The sequence below is a fragment of the Heterodontus francisci genome, chromosome 11, assembly GCF_036365525.1.
Source record: "Heterodontus francisci isolate sHetFra1 chromosome 11, sHetFra1.hap1, whole genome shotgun sequence".
Taxonomy (NCBI): domain Eukaryota; kingdom Metazoa; phylum Chordata; class Chondrichthyes; order Heterodontiformes; family Heterodontidae; genus Heterodontus; species Heterodontus francisci.
The window spans coordinates 88,833,745-88,860,315 of record NC_090381.1 but is presented as its reverse complement, the minus strand read 5'-3'; the positions used below and the strand labels follow the sequence as shown (position 1 = coordinate 88,860,315).

Here is a 26,571-nt window from a genome sequence, read left to right as displayed (position 1 = left end):
TCTTTCTAAAATGCTCTGCGCAGATAGAACATTTTGTTAAATTACATTAACTCTGTTTCTCTTTATACAGATGATGCCTGACCTGCTGGTGTTTTCCAGCATTTTCTGTTCTAATTATTAACAAACCATTCATTTGTTTGCTACTGCAAAATAAACAGAATTTGAGTAAATGGAAAGTGAATCATTCAGCTGATCAGAAACTTTGGAAAACATAGACTCCTTTGAAATGTTTAGTGGTTCCAAAAGTTTGTTTTTAAAGAAATGAAATGTCTGGAGATCAGCATTGCAAAACCAAATCATTTAAACTGTGAGGAGAAACACTGAAAAGGTAATGTGTTTTTAATTAGAACATTCATATGCAAGAAATAAAACAAATCTATTTATTCGTTGTCTGTTTATCTATACATTACTTAGAAACCAAGTGGATGCTTTTCTGACCTTGACAGTTGCATGTTGCTGTATTTGTGAATTGTACTTGGCACAGGATTCTGGTATCCATGTTAATAGGTAGATATCTTGATCCTTAAGATTTTCTGGAGGAACCAAGGAAAAATTCTACATATAACACTCACATACACACAAAAATCCAGAACCTGCTTCATCCTGTCTTTTTAAGGGGGGATCATGCTGGTCTCAGCTGGGTGCCAGAAGAGTATAATGTACAGCTTACACTGTTGGCTGCACACTGCACTCAGCACACCAACAAAGCAGTTCTATGCATTCGTGCTGATGTGCATGCGCAGTGCTTCATTTCCTACTCGGTTAATCTTCTTATGTTAGGAAACAATACTGCCCACTAGCATTAAAAGAATTCAAAAAGTAAGTTCAAAAAATGCCCATTTAAAAAAAAATTGTGGCTTCACACAAGAAATGTGAGGCTACCTGGGTGATCTCTGCTGTTGCCTTTAAGGTGGTGTCAAGAATCAAGTTGCTGATCTGACTGCTGATTTTCCTTACCATATTTGCACTGATGCACATTGGAAGCCACACTGCACTGATACAAAAGAGGAAGCATAAAGACATTATTCATCTTGGAGCCTCTTTTGATGTTAAATCGGAGTCTTGTAATAATACCACTTTAGGGCCCAATTCACTAAAATGAGCTAAAATTGTATATTACTTGGCAGGATTGTTAACCCTTTTGACATTCCAGAAGAACATTATAGCCATGTGTTACTGTAATTTACATGGTTTTGAAGACATCTTTACCATTGGCAGGCTGCCCAACAGTAAATATTCCTCTGTTACAAACACAGCCTATGTTTCAGTCCTGATTCAGGATAATAGTGAATCTTTTAAATTGAAATTTCATGTCATTCCACACTGAATATTTTAGCTATATTGGTGAATTTTACAAATTAGAACTCCAATGCAGAGGTTCCTGCAATGGGAGCATATATTGGCAATTTGGAAGCTGAATGATTGAAAATTGGATAGGATGCACTGACCTCTGCAGCTGAATTCCTAATATATGCTCTACCATATTGTTTCTCTAGCTGAAAAGTACAACAATTGCAAAGTTAATACTCTTTCTGTGGGTTGCAATCCCAGTATTCAATCCTTTTGACAGAGAAAACTGTTATTTAACTGCAGACCTTGGGGAAAAATTGTTATGAAAAGAACTCTGGAATATTTACCTTCCTTTGCAGAGGGAGCATCTATTTGGGGAAAGAATGATCCATCAACATTTTGGACACACCATAACATCAGGTTCTAATGAAGCTGCTCAGTCAACATCTGTGAAGGGAGAAACAGAGTCAAAGTTACAAGTCTGTGACCTTTCTTCAGAACTGCTGAAAGGTCACAGACCTGAAACGTTAACTCTGTTTCTCTCTCCACAGATGCTGCCAGACCTGCTGAGTGTTTCCAGCACTTTCTGTTTTAATTTCAGATTTCCAGCATCTGCAGTATTTTGCTTTTATTTAAGCTGCTGAATCAGGCTGATTTCTCATCATCTATTTGGATATTTGTTTCTTCTCCCCCCCCAACATAAACTGTTTACAAGTCATTAAACTACTCTTCTCATTCATATTGCATATTTCAAATCATAATCTACTGAACTGGCATGCAAGTGTTAGAAAGATTATGATTTAAATATCACAGTATGGGCCTGTTAGTCTCTCATATTCTTTAGAACTGGGGGCTAGAGTTAGCCTGGGAGCAGATGTTTTCCATACACTTAGTGCTATGATTTGGGCTACACTCTTCATTTAGTTCCACCATAAACCCATGTTTCCTATGAACCAGAACTAATATGTGAATCATCTGGGATACCATGTTGTAGGGAGAGCAATCTACTCTTATCACTGTGTCATTTCTACAATGGGATGCCACCAAAAACTCCTGGACCCTGCTGGAAACTATGGGGAAAGCCTGTAGGGTTAATCAGGGCACACCCACTCGGTGCAGGAGAAGGGACCCTGATGGAAAGCGCAGCAGAGCAGGCTGTGGCTTTAACTGCAGCAGCAGTAAGACCCAGAAAACATACCGCTGCGGGTGCAGGAAAATTTAATAAAATCCCTGAAGGTTATCAGGATTTTGTAGCTGAAGGGAGAGTAACCCCATACCCCTCAAGTGTGGAAAGCAAGCCCATAGTCATACTCAGGGATACAGGGGCCACTAGATCCCTTTTGCTGGGAAAATGCCTGACCTTTCCCCCAGAGAGTGCAGTAAATACCAGAATGGTGGTGAATGGTACTGCAGGGCGGTGCACACCCGTACCTTTACATTGGGTGCACTTGGAGTGTGACCTAGTTTCGGGACCGGTGACCGTAGGGATTGTCCCTAGTTTGCCTGTGGACGGGTTTGACCTGCTGCTAGGTGATGATCTGGAGGGGGCGAAGGTGGTAGCTTCCCCAGTAGTGAAAGAGAGACCAAAGAAGGTCAGAGAGACAGGGCAGTGGTAGGAGACAGTGCCCTGCAGTTCCCCTGAATGTGTAGTTACTCAAGCCATGGCCAAACCAGCTCCCCCAGAGGAGACTGAATTGGCACTGCAGGCAGATAACCATGCTGTCTGTCTGTCTGAAACTTTCTTTGGAAAGTTAGAAGATCCAGGGAATGGATTAAATGAATTTTTCCCATTTGAGGCTCAGTGAGCCGACCCAGTATTAAGAAAGTTAGCACAAGCTGCCCAAACTAAAATTGAAGCGGAGAGAGCCCCTGATTGCTACAATGTGAAGAATGAGGTACTGATGAGGAAGTAGAGTTCTCCTCACAGACCTGAGGACAAAGAGCGGACAGTGCTTCACCAGTTTGTGGTGCTGCAGAGGTACCAGAGAGAAATATTAAAAACGGCCCACGAATTGACAATGGCTGTACATGTTGATATATGAAAAACCAAAGCCCGCATAAGACAGCAGTTTGATTGGCCAAAACATCATAAGGATGTCGTGGAGTACTGTAGAACTTGGCCACATGTGCCAAGTTGAGGGGAAACCCCAACCTGTGGTGAAATCTGCACCCCTAATTCCTGTACCAGGATTTGGAGGACCCTCCAGCAAAGGGCTGGTGAATTGGGAGGGACCTCTGTCGAGAACAAAAGGGGACAGACAGGCAGAGGCGTAGCAGAGAGTTAGAGAGGAAGGGGACAAAAAGGACAAAGACGACAGCTTAAAAGAGGTCCAGGAGAATTCCCAAATGAAAACGCCTATGGTCCAGTCAGCCAACCCCGAAATGTTGGAAAAATTAGACCCCACATCCTCCAACGTAAATGCAGACAACAGAATCATTCTACCAGGGCTGCTAACAGTATTTGCAGAAACCTGCAGGGACAAAGAAAGTCCCCAAAGAGGGCAGAGAAACAGTGAGGGTGATGCCTCACCTAGTCAAAGTGCCACAGGGGAGTGCAGTGGAATCTGGACTAATACCTGTAAGCAGGTATGTCCCAGAGGACATAGGGGAGATTAGCAAAATATCCTCCACCACAGTCAGGAGAAAAGGGAACCAACAATGCCCTAAAGTCAACAACATTTGCATGACTCACCAGAGCACTGAAAGTGAGGTCAGAGTGGATCCACCGACTGCAGACTCCCATGATCAGAGCTCAAAACCAGAGCTAATTAAATCCAGCCATCTCCCTGCAGACCCCAACAGGAACAAAGGCACCCTCGACAATTATGGAGATGAGCAAACATCAAACCTCCCCAAAATCACATGTTTATTGGGAATGCCCATTCCCAACTTATTACAGGTGGATACTAAAGAAACTTTAAATCCACCAGGCAACACCTAACCATTCCAGACTCAACTCAAGGAAAAAGGATTGTTTAAATCAGCACTACTACTACTACAGAAAAAAGGCAGGCTGAAACAATTTTTAAGATTTCTGAGTGGATGAGAACGAATGAGAGAAATGCATGCGTGTTTTCCTGTATTTTCTCTTCTTTCTAATTTATTATGAGATGCTCCCCATTATCGCATTTCATTTGGCGTGATGCGGAGGTGTGATGGAAACTACACATGCCAAATGAAACTATTAATTTCGTCATATGGAACACTGCTTGAAACTTTTACTGGCAAATAACTTTTACAAAAACAGAACTGAACAGTTAAAACAATGGCCAAGCACATTTGCATTTTGAGAAGACAAAGGCTGGCTGAGAGACAGAAGTAAAGTACCAGTCTAGCTGGAACAATGGGAGTGCTCCCTGATTCAATTAGCGAGATTGGTTTTGTCAATAGGGGTAATCAAAAGACATCAACACCCCTTTGACTTTGTAAGAGCCAAACCATTGCCCACCGAGCATGTCCAATGGACTCTGAAATTCCAACAACCTTCCAAGAATTGCTGTTTCAAACAAAGATGGTACCTGCTGGTGTAACATTGGGGTTTTTGAATTGTGCCTCAGAGAGAAGCAAAAGAGACTGCAACTGAACTTGAAGAGAAAGATCTCCCTCTCTCTCACACTAGCAAAGTCCCAGGGAAACCACGGTTTCAGCTTCTAAACCTCAAGACTACAGAACTTTACAGGTGACCACCAAGAAGACAATTGAAATCTCCCTTCGGCCTTCTGGAACCAGAGAAGCAAGCCTGAAACTGTGCACATGGCCCCAGCGAGGACTCCAAGACTTTAACTTCAATTAAGGACATTACAACCTAGTATTTGCATTACATTTGTTCCCAACTTTACTTCAACCTCCCGACTCTCTCTTCCCCTCTGTATCTATTTGTGTGTATGTGTGCCTCTCGTATGCATATGAGCATTGTGTATTTTAGTAATTTTAACTGGTTTAGAGTGAAAAGGTTAATAAACTTACATCTTTCTTGTTTAACCGAAGAAAATCTGTCTGATTGGTTCATTTGTAATTATATTCAAGGAACAGTGAGCAAGAGCTCACTGAGGTGGTAAGCTAAAATTACTGTGTTAAAAGAATAAACCCTGTTATGGCCAAAACAGAGAAAGGACGAGAGGGGAGCCTGAGACCCCTTCCTCACCTGGTCGTAACAAATTCTAGTTCAATCTTTCTTGCTGCAAGATCATAAAATTCTGCTCATGACATCATAAATGAGTGAACAGTGCTGCTCATAATGCTCTGTCCTGATCTATAATAATATTGAAGTAGAACGTTACAAAACATCTGCTCCCAGGCTCTGTCCAGCTATCAGCTGTAAAGCACAAAACTGGAAACATGGGATGGTAAGTGCAGTAGTAAGTGTACTGATTTTGAAGCCATTTAGGAGACCTGAAGACCATATTTCCCTTTCAATAGGACTTTCCACACAAAGGATTCATAAATACCAAGAATAGGAACTTTCAGACAGTATACATGGCATTCTGTCACATCTCTATCTTTGTATAAAACTAAACTACTTCTCAGTTGCAAGGCTTCTGAGACCTTCACATTTAAATTACACAAACCTAGTTTGAGCCATTTGTTAAACATGCAAAATAATCATTCCAATTAAAGTGAATACTCAAGTACGATCTGTCTCTAAAGTTTCAGGTATAAGGTGGTAAAGTAATGTGAGTTAAGTTACATAAAACAAATACAAATTCTGCTTCTGTGGACTACATTGCAAGAGCTCATGATAGCAGAAACTTAGTTGACTGTCTTACCTTCTTCTGCTTTTTTCCAGTGTACTTTAACTTGCAGCTGGTTGCCATGGAAATAGGGGACTGCTGCCTCCAGACTTCGAATGTCAAACATCTCATCAATAGATGGAAGTTCATTGGACACTTCATCTGTAGTGCTAGCGTGATTTGATTGGATGTCTAGATAAAGGAACTCTAGTCAAGAACAATTTTTCTTCCCATTCCCCCTCCCAAACTTTGGTCTACACAAGAACTTGAAATATTTGGATAAAATGTAAAACATAGTAACTGCTGGAAAATGGTTTAAAATTGATAATTGATCATTTTTGTCTCAGATACACTGTAAGAATGTCATTAAAAATTTTCCATTGTATATATTTATGTAATGCAAATTCTTGATGTGGTATAAAGTTCTACTGTCATTTATTTCAACTAAACTTCAAAGTGTTGTAAACATTCTCTTCCCTCATCCCCCAGGCAGCATATTTACAAGACCCCCAGACATAAATGTTTGACCTGCGCACCAGATCAGACAATGTGACTGGCACAGTTCAAATCTCTTTGTACGCTCTCAGCCACATTTCCTTTCCTTGGGTTCAAGCTCCATTCCTCACACTTAAACCAGATGTTTCAGACTCAAGAACTTTTCATGCTTCAACCAGTGTTACAATGCCAAATGTCATAACAATTACAGGCCACTAAATGTAAATTCATCACACATTTATCAAAACCAAATGTGTACATTACAATTATACTTTCTGGCTCTGACAAGTAAAAGACAGTAGGACAGTACCTAAACTGTTTGCTTCATCACATCATAGGTGCAGTGCATCTGTATTTATAAATAGCTATATACATCTATGAAGGGATGTGCAGTCTGCCACAAGTTCACATTCAATGTCACTTGATATCTAAAACAGTTATTATTAACAGGCATGAAGCACATCAGTAAGGAACAGGGGGTGGCTTGATCGTGCCAAATTTTGCAGCATTTTGTGACTCTGTGATACCATGCATTGGAATACTATTGCATTGCCCCGTAGAAAAACTTGGATTTCTGATTTTCTGCCAGCGAACTGGTGAGTTTCCGTTCTCAAACACTCTATCTGTGCATAAGATTGGGGAAGGATTGAATAAAGACACATTTGCCCACAGAGGAGGAGATAGGGAAAAAAAAGGTCATGTTAATTGAAGCCCACTTTTAACATTTATTCAAGCTGTATTAGGAGCATTCGAGAAAAGCAGAAAGAGCTTCAGTGCTCTAATCTATGAATGTTACTAATAGAAGAAATCATTTAATTGTTCTAATCTACGGGTGGTATTAATAGCAGAAATGGTTTCATTACTCTTACCTATGGAAGGGGTATTAAAAAAAAACAGAGCTTTGCTGCTTTTTAAGCGTTTTTGTCCCCAGTTGGCCACTGCCTGCATTTGTACCAGATATTCTGTGTTTGGCTGCAGACCTTCGATCTCAACTTCGTCCTTTACCTATAAAAGAAATGTGTAAATGCAAGTTTATAAACTGTTCGTAATGTTATCTCTACTAATATAAAGGAAATTTCCTGAATGTTGCCAAGTTTCTGGATTCTAACAGGACCTGGACTTGTATTTCTGCTGAATCCCAGTTGGGATGGTGGGATAAACCAGACAGTAAAGGCAACCCTCAATATGCTCAAAGACTGATTCAAAAGGAGCTGCGTTAGGGTCAAATGTGAAAAGCAGATCCCTTTGCATCACATTTAATCTGCTTCTCAGCCTCTCCACATCCTTCTGCCATTCAGACAATTCAATTCTGCATGGTAGCACAGACCAATGCTCAAAGATTAGTGTACAAAGTTCATCTTCTCGAATTCCAGATGCTTTTAAATCATAAGTTAGTATGTTGTCAATGTATCAATGGCCATACCTCTGAAATTTCATTATATTGAAAAGGTGGAACTCACATTGGACTTGTGACAGAATCATCTGCTTTTGTCAGCTGTGAGCTTATTGTTTTTCTGAAGTATGTTATTTAATGTCAAAAAATGCCTCTATTAAAGCAGTACAATTCTGACTAAATACAGATTCAATAGACTGGCTACAGTTAAGTACAACATGATCAAAACTTTGAATTCCAAGTCTGCCAGTGGAGGAAGAAGATTCAATAGTAATTTCAAAAGGGAATTAGATAGATACTAGAAGGGGAACAATTTGCAGGGCAATGGGGAAAGGGCAGGGGAGTGGGACTAATTGGATCGCTCTTGCAAAGAGCTGGCACAGACATGATGGGACGAATGGCCTCCTTCTGTGCTGTATGATTCTGTGATTCTAAAACAATCCATTAGCGCAGGGGAATTGGAATGGTGGCAGCATTGAATCAAATGTAGGGAAGAATCTGAAAAGTTATCATAATAGCTGATGCAGAGGAAGGAACGACAGATCTCGAGGGATAACAGCTAAGTGTTCAATTCTTTATTTGTACTTTAATATTTAACTGTATATAATAGATTAAGGGGCTACTTAACTTTGGAATAAAAAAGGATGAATAAATAAGAGACAAGGGCAAAAACATACCTAGCAGTGGCAAATAAATAATTCAATAAGAAACAGAAAAGAAATAAAATTAAATGTTAATCACAATTCTGTATTAAAGGTGAATCAGTTACACTAGAAATAGATAAATAAATAACTGCTGTACATTAAATAAATACATAAAGTGTATAAAGGCAGGTCAAGCAGTGTACTAGGACTGCAAAATGTAGGAATTTCTGGACATTGAGACTGCCACAGATGATCATTTGTGGGAAATGTCTATGTCTTCAGGCACTCTGGTTCAGAGTCATTGAGGTGCCATGCAAGTTAGAAATACTCAACACACAAGGGACAGGGCGGAATACCCGAATAGTTTCCTCCAGAACACAGTTACACCACATAGGGAGTAACAGGTACAGGAAGAAGAATGTGTGACTGACAGTCATCAGAGTAGAGGGATTCTGGCGGAGGAATCTGCAGAAATTGATTCTATCCAACTGATATAATGTACTCGCTATCTGTCGGGTCAAGAAAGTAGACTGCCGGGAGGATAGCCAAAATGTGAACTGAGGCAGCGTGGAGAAAGAGGCAATTCAAGGGTTGGAGCGGAATAAAAAGGGGGTTTCAATAATCAGGACGAGAGAAGGTAATAAAGACAGAAAGTGCTGGAAATACTCAGCAGGTCAGGCAGCATCTGTGGAGAGAGAAGCAGAGTTAACGTTTCAGGTCCAAAATGTTAACTCTGTTTCTTTCTCCTCAGATGCTGTCTGACCTGCTGAATATTTCGAACACATTCTGTTTTTATTTCAGATTTCCAGCATCTGCAGTATTTTGCTTTTAATTTAGTGAGAGAGAAGGTATTCTCTGCAGTTGTAATCGAGTGTGTTGCATATTTGGTGCCAGGATAAGGAATATTTTCATGTGGCTTGAAAGGAACCTGGAACAAGGAGGGGTAGAACCAATTGTCATGGTCCATATTGGAGCCAACAACATAGGAACGAACAGGGAAAATGTGCAATAAAAACAAGAAATGCTGGAACCACTCAGCAGGTCTGGCAGCAACTGTGGAAAGAGAAGCAGAGTTAACGTTTCGGGTCAGTGACCCTTCTTCGGGAAAATGTGCTACTAAAGGAGTATCAGCAGCTAGGAGCTAAATTAAAATGTAGGATCTCAAGGGTGGTAATCTCCAGATTACTATCCAGGCCCTATGCCAATTTGCATAGATCAGGATAGTGAATTCATGGCTGAAAGAATTGTCAGTGAGAAAAGAAAAACTGGGAACACGAATTTCCAGTTCATGGGGCACTGGCACAAGTTCTGAGACAGGAAGGAGCTGTACTGCTCGGTTGCACCTGAACTGGAATGGGACCAAGGGCCTAACAGAAAGAATCAATAGGACTGGAGAATGAACTTTAAATTAAAAAAGGGGGAAATGGTTTGGGTGGAAATAATAATAATCTAAACATAAAAAAAGGATGAGAGCAAAGTTCAGAGTACAAAAAGAGATAAAGATAACATAAAAACTCAGGGAACAGAAAAGTTAATAAGAAGCCTTAACAAAATACCTGTTAAAATAAAGCAGGAGTAATGAAAATAGGAGCATATCAAATTGCCTTCAGAGCAATGTACAGGGCATCAGCAACAAAACTGGAGAACTGGAAGTAGTAATTAGAAGTGAGGAAACAGATGGAATAGGGATAATGGAAACCTAGATAATACAGGACTGGCAGTGACGGTCAGAGCATGCGCAGTTTGTTTTTATTCATCCATGGGATGTGGGCATCGCAGGCCAGGCCAGCATTTATTGCCCATCCCTAATTGCCCTTGAGAAGGTGGTGGTGAGCTGCCTTCTTGAACCGCTGCAGTCCATGGGAGGTAGGTACACCCACAGTGCTGTTAGGAAGGGGGTTCCAAGATTTTGTCCTAGTGACAGTGAAAGAATGGCGATATAGTTCCAAGTCTGGATGATGTGTGACCTGGAAGGGAAGTTGCAGGTGGTGGTGTTCCCATGCATTTGCTGCCCTTGTCCTTCTAGTTGGTAGAGGTCGTGGGTTTGGAAGGTGCTGTCTAAAGAGCCTTGGTGCGTTGCTGCAGTGCATCTTGTAGATGGGGCATACTGCAGCCACTGTGCGTCGGTGGTAGAGGAAATGAATGTTTGTGCCAATCAAGCGGGCTGCTTTGTCCTGGATGGTGTTGAGCTTCTTGAGTGTTGTTGGAGCTGCACCCATCTAGGCAAGTGGAGAGTATTCCATTCCATTCCTGATTTGTGCTTTGTAGATGGTGGACAGGCGCTGGGGAGTCAGGAGGTGAGTTACTCGCCGCAGGATTCCTAACCTCTGACCTGCTCTTGTAGCCACGGTATTTATATGGCTGCTTCAGTTCAGTTTCTGGTCAATGGTAGCCCCTAGGATGTTGATAGTGGGGGATTCAGCGATGGTAATGCCATTGAATGTCAAGGGGAGATGGTTAGATTCTCTCTTGTTGGAGATGGTCATTGTCTGGCACTTGTGTGGCACAAATGTTACTTGCCACTTATCAGCCCAAGCCTGGATATTGTCCAGGTCTTGCTGCATTTCTACACGGAGTGCTTCAGTATCTGAGGAGTTGCGAATGGTGCTGAACATTGTGCAATCATCAGCGAACATCCCCACTTCTGACCTTATGATTGAAGGAAGGTCATTGATGAAGCAGCTGAAGATGGTTGGGCCTCGGACACTACCCTGAGGAACTCCTGCAGTGATGTCCTGGAGCTCAGATGATTGACTTCCAACAACCACAACCATCTTCCTTTGCGGTAGATATGACTCATACCAGCAGAGAGTTTTCCCCCTGATTCCCATTGACTTCAATTTTGTTAGGGCTCCTTGATGCCATACTTGGTCAAATGCTGCCTTGATGTCAAGGGCAGTCGGCCCTAGTGGAACCCAAACTGAGCGTCACTGAACAGATTATTGCTAAGCAAGTGCCACTTGATGGCACTGTTGATGACACCTTCCATCACTTTACTGACGATTGAGAGTAGGCAGATGGGGCGGTAATTGGACTTGTCCTGCTTTTTGTGTACAGGACATACCTGGGCAATTTTCCACATTGCAGGGCAGATGCCAGTGTTGTAGCTGTGTGGAACAGCTTGGCGAGGGGCGCGGCAGGTTCTGGAGCACAGGTCTTCAGTACCATTGCCGGAATATTGTCGAGGCCCATAGCGTTCAGTCGTTTCTTGATATCACACAGAGTGAATCGAATTGGCTGAAGTCTGGCATCTGTGATGCTGGGGACTTCCAGAGGAGGTCGAGATTCATCATCAACTCGGCACTTCTGGCTGAAGATTGTTGCAAATGCTTCAGTCTTATCTTTCGCACTGATGTGCTGAGCTCCCCCATCATTCAGGATGGGGATATCTGTAGTGCCACCTCCTCCAGTTAGTTGTTTAATTGTCCACTATCATTCACGGCTGGATGTGGCAGGACGGCAGAGCTCAGATCTGATCCGTTGGTTATGGGGTCGCTTAGCTCTGTCTATTGCATACTGCTTATGCAGTTTGGCACACAGATAGTCCTGTGTTGTAGCTTCACCAGGTTGACATCTCATTTTGAGGTATGCCTGGTGCTGCTCCTGGCATGCCCTCCTGCACTCTTCATTGAACCAGGGTTGGTCTCCTGGCTTGATGGTAATGGTAGAGTGGGGGATATGGCGGGTCATGAGGTTACAGATTGTGGTTGAGTACAATTCTGCTGCTGCTGTTGGCCCACAGCGCCTCATGGATACCCAGTTTTGCATTGCTAGATCTGTTCGAAATCTATCCCATTTAGCACGGTGGTAGTGCCACACAACACGATGGAGGGTTTCCTCAATGTGAAGGCGGGACTTCGTCTCCAGAAGGACTGTGCGGTGGTCACTCCTACCAATACTATAATGGACAGAAGCATCTGCGGCAGGCAGATTGGTGTGATGAGGTCAAGTATGTTTTTCCCCTCACCACCTGCCGCATATCCAGTCTAGCAGCTATGTGCTTTCGGACTCGACCAGCTCAGTCAGTAGTGGTGCTACCAAGCCACTCTTGGTGATGAACATTGATGTCCCCTGGCCACCCTCAGTGCTTCCTCCAAGTGGTGTTCAATATGGAGGAGTACTGACTCATCAGCTGAGGGAGGGCAGTAGGTGGTAATCAGCAGGAGGTTTCCTTGTCCATGTTTGATCTGATGCCATGAGACTTCATGGGGTCCAAAGTTGATGTTGAGGACTCCCAGGGCAACTCCCTCCCGACTGTATACCACTGTGCCGCTACCTCTGCTGGGTCTGTCCTGCCAGTGGGACAGAACATACCCTGGGATGGTGAATGCAGTGTCTGAGACATTGTCTGTCAGGTATGATTCCATGAGTATGATTATGTCAGGCTGATGCTTGACTAGTCTGTGGGACAGCTGTCCCAACTTTGGCACAAGCCCCCAGATGTTAGTAAGGAGGACTTTGCAGGGTTGACCGGGCTGGGTTTTCCACTGTCGTTTCCGGTGCCTAGGTCGATGCTGGGTCGTCCGTCTGGTTTCATTCTTTTTTAATTGACTTCGTAGCGGTTAGATACAACTGAGTGGCTTGCTAGACCATTTAAGAGGGCATGTAAGAGTCAACCACATTGCTGGAGTCTGCAGTCACATGTCGGCCAGACCAGGTAAGGACAGCAGATGTCCTTCCATGGTTTCATGGCCATCATTAGACTAGCTTTTAATTTCAGATTTATTAATTGAATTCAAATTCCACCTTCTGCTGTGGTTGGATATGAACCCATGTCCCCAGAGCAATATGTTGGGTCTCTGAGTTACTAGTCCAGTGACAATACCACTACGTCACCGCCCCACCTCAGTTAGTGAACAGATAGCAGATGGATTGGAAAATAGCTATGAAACAGAAAACATAGGGTAGTTGCTCAGACTGGCAGGATGTGGGAAATAGTGTCTGCAGGGTTGTGTGCTGGGACTACGGTTGCTTATCATATACAGAAATGATTTGGATTCAGAAATTGGAGGTATGGTGTCAAAAGTTGCAAATGATACCAAGTTGGGGTACATAGATAATAATTAGCAAGACTGCACCAGAATACAGGAAGACATAAAGAGGCTTGCAGGGCTATGGGGATTGAGTGAGGGAGTGGGACTGACTGGACTGATCCACGGAGAGCCGGCTGGACTCGATGGGCTGAATGGCCTCCTTCTGTGCTGTAAATGACCCTATGAGTTTATGCCTTGCAGAGTAGGTGGATAAGTGTCATGACGTTAAATATTGCGATCGACAATCGCTTAAAATTATTCATTCAGTAAGTTAATCGAAAAGAAACTTAACAGAAACATCTTACAAAATATGTAAGATTCTGGAAGAAACTAGTTAACTGGTTTCTTGCTGTAAGTCGCCAGGGAATGAACTCCATTGACTTGAGTTTCACAGAACCACCAACCTGGATGTTGTAGATCAAATTATTATGGAATGCTCTGCAATTAAGCCTACCACATATGTGCTTTGTTTGAGTTTGGGCATGTTTAGCCATGGCTGTCATTCATGGACTACTATGAGGGATTTCCTCAAATTATCCAATGTATTATTCCTGAAAGCAAATTGCTTTAAGATGGTCTCTTTGTCATCTTTATTCCACTTGAATCTGCAAAGCAGCAGGGTTTTAATATATTAATTAGCCAGTAATCAGACTAAGCACAATGCCAAACAATTATCTAACACAAGTATTGATTGTATCAGCTATGCCAATTCTATATGATTGAGTACAAAATTAAACATGAAATTTAAAGCTCACTGCATCATCTATAACCTCCTGAGGCTCTGCAAGGAAATAGAATGAAGTTGAATACTGTCCAAATAAAACAAACATAAAAAGGAAATAGTTTTGCATATAATGCTAGTTAGCTAGTTAACACTCAAGAATGACCCACTTGTTTCAAGAAACTAGTGTTGAACATCTGTTCAAAATATGAAGACTAAAATAGCCAAAACAAAATTGATCTGTGTCATGGCAGTTAATGAAAACAACTCATTCACCTATAACTGATCTCTCAATTATACCTTAGTCAAAATAAGAAAATACCAACCATGCTCCGAAAGACGATATGGAGAAGCAAGCTTCCAATAAACCGATCTGGAATAGTTATCAAGGACCACTGAGGGAAAACTTTAATTACAAGAGGACAATATCCGAGATTCTAAACTGTTGACTGTGACCTGCAGCAATATTCTGAAAACTAGGCTTTCCCTAATTTATGATTATAATGATACTCAGAAGGGCTTTATCCCATTCATTTCTTTGTTGTTGAGGCAGCAGGAAATAACTTATTAGTTTCTTCCAGTATCACATATCAGCTCCAACAAGCTTTGAACTACTTCTAGGAGATGCGCCAAAAAATATGGCTGATTCTCTCTCTACTTACCCCTCGAGATACCTCGCCTGCGACAGTTAACTGTGTGTGAAAGATCACATGCGTAAGGCCCCATCTACCACTCTGTGGCATAGAGCCGTACTGCTGCACTCGCAGGCTACCACCAGGTATGGCATTGATTAGGTTTTCTTTTGAACAATTATGTATAATTTGACCGAAACAGACTTTTTTATCCAGTAATTTGAAATTATCTGATTTTTGTGTTGTTTGAACTCTCCCTCAGTTTAACAGAGCTATTGTACCAGATATCAGACTTAACCGTAACATTTCAACTATTTTAGCTGACACAGGTCAAACAGCATTACAACAGGCGTGAAAACACCATTCCAGTAACTGATAGCTATGTGATCCTGCAAATTATTCTCATATGTTTATCTTTTAACCAGATGTGCAGCTGAGGATTTCTGAAGCCTTTTGATGGTGCAGTAGGAATACTTTAAGAGTAATTGCTCTGAAGGGCCTTTGAAAGATCAAGAAGCATTTTATTGGTTTCCGTGGTTACATAAAAATATGGTTGCAAATATGCTTTCTGGAACTGGCTCCATCATCACACACACAGCCATTCCACGCTCCTGATGCTTGGCCACCTAGTGTGGAGTGGGGGGGTAGGGGTAGGAATAGGGGTAGACAAATCGGATAACTTCCTCATGGGTCTGCACCTGTGCCTGACCAAGGTGACCATCCACAGATCCAGGTTGGACATGGTCCGTGTTGGTGGTCCTTCTGGCTGCCTGCCTCTCTTCTGTGGTCTCGTCCATGCCTGGGTGGCCCTGCAGCAGGTGCATGCAGTGTTTGCTGGTATGCTTGAGGCCTTCCACAACTGGTAGGTACGGCAGGGACTGGAGTGCATAGTAGAGAAGGTAAATATCATTTAAGTCAATGGTTCTCAACCTTCTTTGGTTGAAGGATGCCTTTTCAAATGCATTCGTAATCATCGACTCCCCCCATCTAAATTATAATACTATATATGCTCATAATATAAAGTGCTTCATGTAGAGTCTTTTAATAATGCTTTGAAGAAAACAGGTATTTACTTACAGTTATCAGAGATGGGTGTGCCTACTTAAATATTTTGTCATGGATGCCCCCACCTGCCAAGAATGAGGCACATTAATTTCGCCACATGGACATTAAACTTCAAATTGTTACTGGGAAGAACAGAAGGCCTGATACAAGGAACTGCCAGGCCTGGCCAGAAGGACATTTTTTGTATCGTAGCAGACACGAACAAAGGACCAGTCCCTGCTCCCAACACACAGAATAGACATGGTCAGACCAGTTTAGTTACATGACTAACTGGCTGTTGCAGGGTTGAACTGAGAGTTTTAAATTGGAGAAACAGTGTTTAAAGACAGACAGCTCCTGGTTCCTAGATTAAGAACATTTCTCTCCTGTCTGCTCCCATCTCTTTCTCACCAGCTTCGGAATCCATTGAAGAAACATGAACCCCAAGAGAGAAAAGTCTCCTACAATGAACAAAGTTTAAGAAGAATACTGGGCTCCAACGAAAAGCAAGAATTACCAAGAAGCAAGGACTCTATAGTGAGCTCCAAGAACCATAACAACTCTTCAGATATTGTCTCAAACCTTTCCACTTACTTTTTTCTTCTGCTCTTTTCTGTCCCTATCTGCATGTGTGTATCGTGTATGCATGCTAGCATGGGTGCGTCGTGTATCCATAAGCATTAACAAAATTAGAATTTAAGTTTAATAAATTTCACCTATCTTCTTTCAACCTAAGAAAACCTGTTTGTGTCATTTCTTTACCTTATAATTGGAAAGTGTGAATAAAGATTCACCAAGGGGGAGCTAAAAACACAATGTGTTTAAAAATAAAACCCTGTTACAGTAAGGCTGAAGGCTGCAAGGGACCCCTAGACACCTTTCTCACCTGGTCGTAACAATTTATAAAACTCCCTCTCTTGAATAAGGCTGAACTCTTATTTCGACAGCACATTCCTAAACTGCGACCTCTACTGCGTCGAAGGACAAGGGCAGCAGGCACACGGGAACACCACTACCTGCAAGTTCCTCTCTAAGTCACTCACTACCCTGATTTGGAAATATACCGCCATTCCTTTATTGTCGCTGGGTCAAAATCCTGGAACTCCTTACCTAACAGCACTGTGGGTGTACCTACACCAGATGGACTGTAGTGGTTCAAGAAGGCAGCTCACCATCACCTTCTCAAAGGCAATTAGGGATGGGCAATAAATGCTGTCCTAGCCAGTGACACTCACATCCCGTGAGAGAATAAGAAAAACTCACCCGGCACCTACCACCAGCCTTGTGAACTGCAGCTCTGTCTGGTGATCCTCCTGCGCTCTCAGTGATCCTCCATGCGCGCTTCCCTCCTTGGTGAGACAGCCAGCCCACTCTGTGCTGTACATGTGACAGCCACACTCTGCTGCTGCCTCCCAGTTCGCACCAAGCTCACTTCCGGCTGCTGCTCAATCGCTTACTCGCAGACCACCTAGAAAGTCTCTACAGACCCCCAGGGGTCTGCAGAACCCAGTTTGAGCAGTAATGATTTAACTTGTGAGCTTCCTTCAATTTTGTTGAAGTTTTCTATTAGTTATGCCCCTCTAAAAAGGGTGCACATTTTGTTTGATGACACTGGGCAATCCAGTGGGGGAATTTTATTCTGAACATAGGAACATACGAATTAGGAGCAGGAATAGGCCACTCGAGCCTGCTCCACCATTCAATAAGATCATGGCTGATCTGATTGTAACCTGAATTCCACATTCCTGCCTATCCCCAATAACCTTTCACCTCCTTGCTTATCAAGAATCTATCTACCTCTGCCTTAAAAATATTCAAAGACTCTACTTTCACCGCCTTTTGAGGAAGAGAATTCCAAAGACTCACGACCCTCTGAGAGAAATAATTTCTCCTCATCTCTGTCTTAAATGGGCGACCCCTTATTTTTAAACAGTGACCCCTGGTTCTAGATTCTCCCACAAGAGGAAACATCTTTTCCACATCCACCCTGTCAAGACCCCTCAGAATCTTACATGTTTCAATCAAATCACCTCTTACTCTTCTAAACTCCAGCAGATACAAGCCTAGTCTGTCCAACCTTTCCTCATAAGATAACCCGTCCATTCCAGGTATTAGTCTAGTTAACCTACTCTGAACTGAACTCTGGAAAAAGCAACGCCGAGATCCCATGTTGCCTCATCTCTCGAAGGCCTGCCAAATTTAGTGCCAATCAGGCACCTAAGTGGACAGCAGTGGGCTTTTCACAGGATCTAGGAACATGTCGCTGAAAGTCTCGCCCTTGGAGAGCTGCCAACCAATCAGGGGCCGACAGCTGCAGCGCCACTGCGGAGTCGGTGGCTGCTGCTGGATGTGCACGTACCAGAAGCCAAGGAATGTTGCTGAAGTCTGACCTCCAGTAGGTTAGAGCGGGAGGAATCTCGTGGGGTGGGGGTCACGGTGGGAGGGAGAAGGGGGTCAACAGCAAGGACAGGAGGGTGGCCCTCAGCGGGCCACCCCCACCCCCTTCCTGATGCCAAGTCTTTCATACAGGCAACCCCCCCTCCCCCACCCTGGAGCCGCGAAGCAGTCCGCACGTTTTTCTGTGCCGTGCTTCCCATGCGGCGACAGGGCCGCCTGCCATATAGCTAATTGCGGCTGCGGTGGGAAGTGGCCTTAATTGGGGGTTAATTGACCAGTTATGGGCCTCAATTGGTGGTGAGGTGGGAAGACTGTTCACAGGTCTTCCTACACCAGACTAAATTTTGGCGGAGGCGGGATGGTGATGGCAACCATCCCCCCCTCACCCACGTCACCATCGCACCCGATTTTATGCTCTCCGCGCCTCCAAACTGCCACGGGGAAGCATAAAATTCCCCCCAGTATTTCATTACAGTTTTAATTAAAAAAGGCAAGCAGAGCTATTCCCATTGCCAGTTTCTACAGTCTGCTCAATTTTAAGTATGTATTGTACATACAAGGGAGGATAGAACAAAACACTAATCACACATTATTGTGAAAATTTGTTGAGTATATTCATTCTAGTACTAGTAATCAATGGCACATACATCTGCATTGAGAGTGCCTGCAGAACACCCACTCAGCTATCTCAACAGGAAGGATTTCATTCACTCAATCTCCAGATAGTGTGCAACAGTAATCAAAGTATCCATTATGCCAATGCCCAATATGCAAGAAGTTGCAATGATGCCTTCATCCTTTGTCACTCAACCCTCTCTGACCTCCTCAGATAATAGAATCAGATCCACAGATGGCTTCTGCAGGACAAAGCATAACCCCCGCTCTCATGTCTAATGATCTTAGAGTGCCCCAAATAGCAGCTGGCGATCAAGAGGACAATCAGGGTGTTGAAAGCACACTTTCAGTGGCTGGATGGGTGAGAAGGAGGTCTGCAGTATGCTCCAATTTGAATGTCCAGAATGTCCCTTTACAACTTTATTATTCAGGAAGGGTTGTGCTTTCTTACAACTTTTATTACAACTCACACACACTAATTTTGGTTCTATCCTCAGATCTCCCTCCCTGGTACTGTTACTATTTATTTTACTAATCTTCATTTTTGCTGTCTGAATTTCTCTTTCGTCAAATTTACTGGCAATCTTTGTCATTGAGTCTGTAATTGTATCTTACTTTCCTTTAATTTTTCTTCACTGTGATTCTGATTCTCTAACATGCTTTTACTACCTATTCGTCTTGTCCTTTATTGTGAGCAGTTTGGTCTCTGCCATTACAAACTTACCATTAAAATTGAGCTTTCCAAACTGGTAATTTGAACAATCATCTGCCAGTCAACTTCAGCCTCTGCCATTTGATAACAGTGTGTAAACATCACAGCTTCTGTTTTAATTCAGGTCTGAGTTGCCTAAGCTGTCCTTTCCCATGCAGAGTGCTAGTCACTGTGTTTCTTCACTAATTTGTGACACAATCGAATCACACAAACCTCAAGCATGCTACAACAACTGGCATTTATTTAGTGTACAAAAGGGATTTGTTGTCCTATTAAAGCTGGCATTGCTGAGAAAATTGTAGGCAAGTGCTTTTCAGTTATGAATCATCTGTATACCTGAGGCATTGTTTCATGCCAAAAACATTCATTCATCACTTTTGTCCACCTTGATGAATGAAGCCAGCAGATTTTCTATGGTCGGCCTTTAGCAGGATAGAGCTCTGACCTTGCATTCAAATGATGGAAGGGAAAAAGCAGATCAAAGCATACTACAATATACTTACTGCAACCTTGTCCACAGTTCACTGCCATTAAGCAAGAAAATGCCAAGTGCAGCGCTTAGCGTTTCCTGGACAGACATAGAGATACTATAAAAAAGCTTTCTTGGAAAGGATTTTCCATTACTACACCAGGGCTTGAAGCACAAAAAGGCACAGCCACTTTAGACCCAATTTAAAACTTACTCCTTCAATTATCTTCCAGTTTTCCTTCTTTGTGAGAAAAACAGTTTTCCTAGAAACCCATTGACTCCAGTAAATTCTGTAATGGTGAATAAACAGATCTTCCTCTTGGGGTGGATCCCAGTGAATTATAAGACTGAAAACACCGTTGTTCCTTGCAGTGAAGTTGCCTTTCCACAAATTCCTCGGTGCACCAGGTGGTGAGGGATCTGTAAGAAATATTAAATAATGGAGAATTAAGAAAAAGCCACATGGAGAAAGCAATCAAATGAAAGGATTCAATGATATTTGTTTGTGTACAAAATATCACAAAACCCCTGACCTAGAAGTCCCAAGACACTGCATTTAAATTCCACCTAACACTTGAGATTACCAGCCATGTTGGTTGAAAGGAAAGGATACCTATAACACAGTAATTTTAATGACAGATGCTGTCATTGCTATCAAACTCTCCTGTAAAATTTCTAATTAAAATGAAAAAAGTGAATTATTTGAGTTATTTCTACCATTTCCAGTCTTGTGACAGTAGAACCTGAACAATATCGTAACACTGCTCCTTTGTGACATGGTAGACCAAAAGGATCAAGTATTGCCTGGAAGATGATGGTTTCTCTGTGCAATTGGTTAGCTCTGAATAAAGAACATGCAAGCCTGGTGAAGTTTTTCTGGAATTTTTGGGAGAGTTGGAGAGAAGTTTTAATTTCTTGAGTACAATCCATAATAGTCTAGATTGATCATTTTGATCCATAATGCAGTAGATTGTTCACAGTCTATGAAAGAAGCAGGTTTGATGGATTATTTTTCATTCTGTGATTTCTTATGCAGACATTGTGATGCCATAAAACATTATAGGGTGAAACTGGTCCACACCAGCAGTAAGAAACAGGCTCGTAGCGAATCAGCAGAGTGTTATACACTGTGCCCGTTTTTATTTTTCATTGACTTGGAAAGTATTGCAAAGATTTTTAATTTCAAACCAAATAAAAGTGACAGCGAGGTTAGGAAACAAGCCTCCAAAAAGAGTCTGAATTATTCTTCTGTGAACTTCAGTGAAAAGAAGATCAGGAATGGTGAAAAATCGGTTGCTGACTCGCTATAAGCCCGTTTCACACTGCTGGCATAGACCAATCTCACTCCCTTAGCTTCAATTCTTCACAAAAAAAGTTGACCAGAAGGAGTAAATGTGACAGGCCATTTTATATGTGGTGCAAAAATACATGCAAGGAATCATAAAATATTGAATTACAAACATAAAGGTGAGGATTATGATTCACAAATGATTATTATTTATAAGGTATTGGCCCATTCACACAATTAGAGTAATAATTACAGTGACACCTTATTATTACAGTGATGAGCTTGACTATGCTATTTTATGATACTTCTTTCTCTCTTCATGAGGCAAGATTTTGTATATTGCAATAAATTACTGACCTGCAATGAGTTTACAAGCCAGTGCACAGAACAATCTAAAAGTAAACATACATATAAGCCCTCAATAGTATTCTATTTAAATGTCCTCAGGGTAGATTACTGGCTACAGACAATACTAATTTAAATTCATGGGGATGAGTTTGCAATTGGGGCACACACAATGTAGAAGGAAATCCAATATTGCCAAATTAAGTCAGTGAATTTCAGAGTTGGTTCTCTGAAGTTTTTTTCTCCTGATTTATCAGCTTGTGTTGAGGAATAAAGGGCTGACAGCTCCTTTATCACTTGGACAAGGGCACTAGGTCCTTACAGTGGCCTATTGTCACAAATCAAACTTCAAGGCCTGGCCTCTTGCTCAAACTTGCTGCTGTTTTTTCCACTGGCAGAATTTGCTTGAATGGTGTCTCAGAAATCAGCAAAATGACGGAGGTTTTAACTTTAAAAAAATAGGCTAATGATCAATGAAATCTTTTTATAGTTAACAAGGAAACTTGTACCAGTAGTGTTCTGCTTAGTTCCTACTGCACCTGTTTGAGTTGTAATCCTCATTCAAGTCAGCTGAACTCTAGCCCTTTAACCTTGGGGTAAATGTTTCATGCAGGAACAAAGGTCTATTTTATATTAAGAAAAATGATAAACCTTTGATAACATCAAGGCCTGGTCTAGTTCACTGCCCGAAATGTTCAGTTGTCAGTTGTATCTTTTCTTCACCACATTATCAGTATGGATTTGTCTTTCATCAGGAGGAGTTTGGGGGTTATATGTGGGAGGCTGCAGGATGGAACCTCTGACCTACCATTTTCTTATTTATATAAAAGTAGAAATTTAGAAACAGCTGGTCAGCTCACTCTACAGTTTCTGACTCTGAAACTCTTTGGGATCTTTCTCAAGACTGGTCTTCCCGTTATGCCCCCTCCTCCCATCCAATTTTTTGAGCAGCCAGTGAAAAAAGTGTAACATGCAAACTTGTAGGAAATAAATGCGTTGAAACTTTAATACTGTGTCTGTCACAGATACGACAGTTCTACCTTTTATGACATGCCTTGGCTCGAGGGGCCAAGTGGCCTACTCCTGCTCCTAATTCGTATGTTCGTATGTTTGTTCGTATAAACCTCTGCCAGTACTAAGAACTGCATGAAATCAGGTTGGAAATGACCAGTATTTTAACTGTACAATTTCTTGATTGGGGTAGAGTGGGGTAAAAGAGGAGTGGAAAAACGGGATAAAATACAGCAGCAAATTGTGTCAGCAATAGTTACACAGAATGTAGGGCTCATATTCAGAAAAAGCATCAGAAACGTTGAACACTTTTAATTTAGTACCTCCTCTGTTATGTAACTGGGAACAGTTTCTTATCAATTAGTAGTTTTACCATTGTGGTCCCTTAATATTTCCATCTTTTAATGGCAGAAAGGGTACAATTCTAAATGGGGTGCAGGAAAAGGGAGGAGACTTAGGGGTGCATGTGTGTACAAATCATTGAAGGTTACAAGGCAGTTTGAGAAAGTGGTTCAAAGGATGTATGGGATCCTGGGCTTTAGAAAAAGAGGCCGAGAGTACAAAATCAAGGAAGTTATGATGGACCTTTATAAAAAAACTGGTTCAGCCTCAACTGGAGTATCGTGTCCAATTCTGGATTCGACACTTTAGGAAGAACGACACCTTTAGAGAGGGTGCAGAAAAGATTTACGAGAATGATTCCAGAGATGAGGGACTTCAGTTATATGGATAGATTGGAGAAACTCAGGTTCTTCTTAAAGAGAAAGCTGAGAGGTGGTTTGATGGAGGTGTTCAAAATCATGAGGGGTCTAGACACAGTAGATAGAGAGAAACTGTTCCCATTGGTGAAAGGATTAAGAACCAGAGGACACTGATTTAAGGTGATTGACAAAAGAAACAATGGTGACGTGAGGAAAAAAATTTTTGCACAGCAAGTGCTTACGATCTGGAATGTACTATCTGAGAGAGCGGTGGAGACAGCTTTAATCGTTGCTTTCAAAAGGGAATTGGATAAGCACCTGAAGAGAAAATATTTTCAGGGCTATGGGGAAAGGTCAGGGGTGTGGAAATAGCTGAGCTGTTCTTGCAGAGAACCAGCATGGGCATGATGGGCCGAATGACCTCCTTCTGTGCTGTAACCATTCTATGATTCTATAAATCAATCTCCTTGCATTAAGACACATTTTAGATTTGGGGGTAATTGTACAAGCCCACATTCCTCACAGGGAGCTCATTTCAAAAATTCAAATGCACATTACTTATAACATTCTGACCATTAACATTAATAGGTGTACCCAAATTTCTGATGCACATGGCTAGCAGGCAAAGTACCTCACTGGACTTATAAAATTATTCCCTTAAACTCAGGTGTTTAGTGCAGTCTCAAATGGTACTGAGCTGTTCAGTTGGTTTTCAGTGGCAGGATTGATATCCAAGACTGCAAACAGTGTTATTCCCAACTCAGCTCAATGACAGTCAGGTAGACAATAACAATGACAATCATAACAACTTGCATTTATATAGTGTATTTTAAGTTAAAATAAAACACGTGCCACAATGCACTTCACAGAAGGAAATACATACACTAATATATGGATGCTGAGACAAGGGGGGGAGAGAGATTAGGAAGGGTTGAAAAAAGCTAGATATTGAGAACAAATTTTAAGGAAGGAGAAGTGGAGAGGTAAACAGGTATATAGAGGGACTTCTCGAGAGTGGAGCTGAAACAGCTGAAGGCCCTGCCACCAATGTGCAGGCTACATTTTGACAAGTTAGGGTTTATTGAGATGGTCAGCAGGAGAGTATTGGAATAATCGCGTTTACTGATGACCCAAAGTGTGGATGAAAGTGTCAGTGGCAGTGGGGGAGTGGTGGCAGAAGCAGCCAATATTATGCATAGAAATGGTCCAGGTGATGGAAAGAATTTGGGATTTGAAACTCGCTCAGGGTTAAAGAGAATGCCAAGGATTTGCACAGTCTGGTTCAGCTGGAGTGAGTGGCAGGGGATCAGAATGTAAGTAATTGCAAGGAAGTTGTAAACAATACTTTGGCCTTCCCAATGTTCATTTGGAGGAAGTTGTGACTCATCTGTGACTTTTTGTCGGCCATGCTTCGTAACGTTGGGGGGAGGAGTGGGAGTGGGCAGTAATAACATGTTCTAGCATCTTAGAGAGGAAAGGTCAGAGAATGGACAGCAGTTAGAGAAGGGTTGAATGTGGGTTTTTAAGGAGGGCCTTATATCAGTGGTTTTGAAAGGGAGCCATGAACAATGTAAATTATACTGAGATTAGGAGGGGAAGTTGAGTAGACAGGAGCTGGGTGATAAGGAGATAGAGACTGGTTGAGGTCAGGAGCAGTAGGTGGGACAAGGAAGCGGATGTAGCACTAGAAACAACAGCCATACTTCTTTACTGTTCTCCCAGGATTTCTGAGACAGTACGTTAGATCACAGAATGTTACAACAGAGAAGGAGGCCATTTGGCCCATCGTGACTGTGAAAGAGAAATCCAGTTAGTCCTACTCATTCCCCTAGTCCTGAAAAACTTTCATTTTCATGTGAAAATCCAATTTCCTTTTGAAAGTTAAGATTGAATCCCACCACCCTTTCTGGCAACGCATTCCAGATCATAACAACAAGATCAAAGTGACCCCTCCGCCCACTGAATGTTTTAAAACATGAAGGAAAGCTGGGAAGGTAACGATCTTCTGTCAATACATCTCAATAACACACTTAGCCAATACCATTTTGTGTTTACAAAGCATGCAAAAAAAATCTATTTGTAACATTAGTAAGTGCACCATAATTTTCTCTATTCCGACATTGATGAAAATTGATCACAGTAGTCTGAATGCATTCTTTTTCCAAGTCTCTGCAGATTAGAATGCGACGGGGGTGGTGGGACGTCTGATGTCTGATGGCTCTCTATTACAAGCAAGCATGCTTATTCTCACTATTTAGCAGCAATCACTCACCTCGGGACGAGTGGAAGTGTTTACTGGGGGTGGTGAAACCTCGAGTTCCATGGATGTTGACTGCAGCTACTCTGAACTGGTACCATATGTTTGGTCTCACATTTTTCAGATTAACATGCTCCTCTGTTGTCTGGCGTATTGGAAAAAGGGAAATGAAGAGCAATTATTCACCGTGGACTTCAGTGCAATATACTTTTGAACCCCATAGGGACCAAAATGATGAACGATGAGATCTATTGGGCTTTGTAAAATCTCAAACACCCAAAATTAAATGCCAATTGGTCTTTAAAACAGTGTATCAGAATATGAAGAAATGTTTTAATGGTAACATCTTCACATTACTAATAATTAGCATGTTTATTTACGATCAATAAATAGTTGGACTACTGCCAACATCATAAAAACAGCTTTCTCAAAGTGATGTGCAAATTTCAAGGGCAATTATTGCCAATAAAAGGTGTTTATTCCACCATTCAAAATACAATGTGATTTCACAATCTTTGTCTAATAGAATCAGTGCATCACTTACACTGGACATTACAACAAAGTTCTGATGAAAGGTCACTGTCCTGAAACGTTAACTCTGCTCCTCTCTTCGCAGATACTGCCTGGCCTGCTGAGTATTTCCAGCACTTTTTGTTTTTATTACAACAAAGATGACCTGCCTCAGCTCTGACTCTGCTACAATTTGTAAAAATTTGAGACATTGTGATCCATGTATTTCCAGCGTGAGATATTCAATATTGTAATTAACGTGCCTATCAGTGTAAGGAGGAGGT

The 26,571-nt window shown here is 41.9% G+C and overlaps 1 protein-coding gene across 6 annotated transcripts in view; it reads right to left on the bottom strand.

Annotated features, from left to right (window-relative positions):
- anos1b (anosmin 1b) overlaps positions 1-26,571 on the bottom strand; it is a 238,847-nt gene that overhangs the window by 22,495 nt on the left and 189,781 nt on the right. For 4 of the 6 annotated variants that reach the window (XM_068042439.1, XM_068042436.1, XM_068042437.1 and 1 more), the window contains 6 exons: positions 25,793-25,922; positions 20,390-20,595; positions 15,637-15,816; positions 7,385-7,520; positions 6,057-6,212; positions 439-533 (listed from right to left, as the gene is read on the bottom strand). In XM_068042439.1, the coding sequence (XP_067898540.1) occupies positions 439-533; positions 6,057-6,212; positions 7,385-7,520; positions 15,637-15,816; positions 20,390-20,595; positions 25,793-25,922 (903 nt within the window). The remainder of the gene's footprint in view (positions 1-438; positions 534-6,056; positions 6,213-7,384; positions 7,521-15,636; positions 15,817-20,389; positions 20,596-25,792; positions 25,923-26,571) is intronic. The other 2 variants (XM_068042438.1, XM_068042440.1) reach the window with 2 other exon arrangements.